The 2,006-nt window shown below is 36.3% G+C and overlaps 1 protein-coding gene across 1 annotated transcript; it reads right to left on the bottom strand.

The window, feature by feature from the left end:
* Positions 1 to 214: 214 nt before the first annotated feature.
* On the bottom strand, positions 215 to 1,703 carry LOC111614593. Its single transcript, XM_023355963.1, has 2 exons — positions 1,623 to 1,703; positions 215 to 1,076 (listed from the first exon to the last, which is right to left on the bottom strand). Exons 1-2 carry the CDS (start codon positions 1,673 to 1,675, stop codon positions 731 to 733), a joined length of 399 nt encoding a protein of 132 aa, XP_023211731.1. The 5' UTR covers positions 1,676 to 1,703; the 3' UTR covers positions 215 to 730.
* Positions 1,704 to 2,006: the final 303 nt, after the last annotated feature.

Genomic DNA, 2,006 nt, shown 5'->3' with positions numbered 1-2,006 from the left:
TCCATGGGAAATTGGGCATTATTTAGCTTTTACTAACTTGAAGAAAACCCGTTGGCGAGGTGCAAACTTAGACAAAAGTGTTCAATAGTTTTATTCACTTGGCCTCTGTTGAGCACATTTAATATAAAATTTATATACTTGACTGCTTTATGTACAATCGTGAAAATACCATGTACAATTTTAACTGTTGAAGTAATTATAATTCTGGAGTAAACAAACCGAGTACATGTATTTTTTGGTTTATTTAAATTCAATGTTGAAATGGTCTTCGTCTGGTATGCCTTTTAGTGGCGGGTGTTCGTTATTTCGCGGTGAAAGTTTTTAGCAGTAGAACACCGTATAAAATACAATGTAAATGTCTGTAGAATATAAGTTGTTTTAGCCAGTTATAGTCGTTTAAACTGTCTTTAATTAAACACGAGAGCACTTGCTTGATGTCACTGTCGTTGTTCTATGTACTTTAACCGAATCTCGAATGGTGTCGAAGTATCTGTCCGTAAATTGGGATGGAAAGTCAAGTCCAGTCGATTAAGTCGTAGCCGGGTGAAAGGTCAATTCCTGGTGAGTGTCGTATTCGGGTGTAAGGTCAATTCCTGGTGAGTGTCATATTCGGGTGAAAGGTCAATTCCTAGTGAGTGTCACATTCGGGTGAAAGGTCACTTCCGAGTGGCGATGTTACATTCGGTGGAAAGTCGAAATCTGCACAAGAAGGCCTGGGCAGAGAAGAGGTTTATGTCTTCCAGCAGCAAAACAATCTTTTCCACCAAGGCCTTTTACGCACCACGGACTCTTCCACCATTTTTTCGGACTCCTTTCTGTCCACTCCGGTCTCACCTGACGGTGTCTCCACCGTCCATTCCGGAACTTCCGGATATCGCCGCTCCAGATATTGGACGAGAGACGAGGCGGTGTCGTCCGGAGTTACGACCACCACCCGTTTGACATCCGGTGTATGACACTTCTCCTCCGCATCTTTCGGGAGCACCCTTATGACACCTGGCCAAGACCAGGCGTCATCCTCGGACTCGGCATTGTCCGAGATGCGCAACTTCTTCACCTCTCTGAAATTCTCCATTCTGCAAAGGAAAATGAGAGAATTAATTGAGAAATATTCCTATTCTAATCTGAATTGTAAATTTCTAATGCAAAAATGATTAATTCCTTTCAGAAAAAAATATTATAATAAAATATCTATTTATTATATATAATAATTTTAATCTTTTCGACTATTTTTAAATTTCGATACAGGAATTAATTTATAAAAATTGTACTATTCTGTTGTATCCTGCAACACAAAACATCTGTGAAAATAGAGGAATGAACTCGAATTATTTTAATTAATTAAGATTCAGACGAATTTCATATGGTATATTAATTAATTAATATATATACGTATGTAATTTATAAACTATAGCGGGGAATAACAGATTTTAAAGTAGGCTATTTATTAATTTTCATTTTGCTTTAACAATTTCATTGGAAAATTAACAATGGAAAGATCCGATTCCTCTGAAGGAAACCGATCAAACATTCTTATTGAAACCCATCGCCGACAACTGTGATATTTTGCTGATCAAAGTTAAAGAGTATTCAAATCTACAAAGATCATAGTGTAAACTTACATTATTTTAAACAATCGCTGCAAACGAAGCAAAACTAGAAAAAGCACTCGCATTAAAAAATCGCACGAGTCAACAATAGATTCTCTCTCAACAACGTGAAAATTTTATTGTTGCATAGTGACTCGATTTAATGTTAAAAATTTGGATTTTGCGGCGAATTTTGTGATTTCCGTGTCTGTCTATTTGTAAAGAGAGTGTTTTTGACGGATCATTGCACGAGTTTGTCTCACGGGACGGAGAGTTAAAAGAAATCAAATTTGACACGCATATTTTTGACCATGAAATTTTAATTTTGTAAATAAAAAGTTTAATTTCAAAGTTTTTCTATATGGAAAAATTCGCTTAAATTTGCATCTGGGATGCATATATAATGGCGTTTGGAGC

Source organism: Centruroides sculpturatus, unplaced genomic scaffold, assembly GCF_000671375.1.
Source record: "Centruroides sculpturatus isolate CEXI.00-Female unplaced genomic scaffold, Cexi_2.0 scaffold768, whole genome shotgun sequence".
NCBI classification, from domain to species: domain Eukaryota; kingdom Metazoa; phylum Arthropoda; class Arachnida; order Scorpiones; family Buthidae; genus Centruroides; species Centruroides sculpturatus.
The sequence above is the reverse complement of the archived record's forward strand: the minus strand, read 5'-3'. Positions and strand labels throughout refer to the sequence as shown.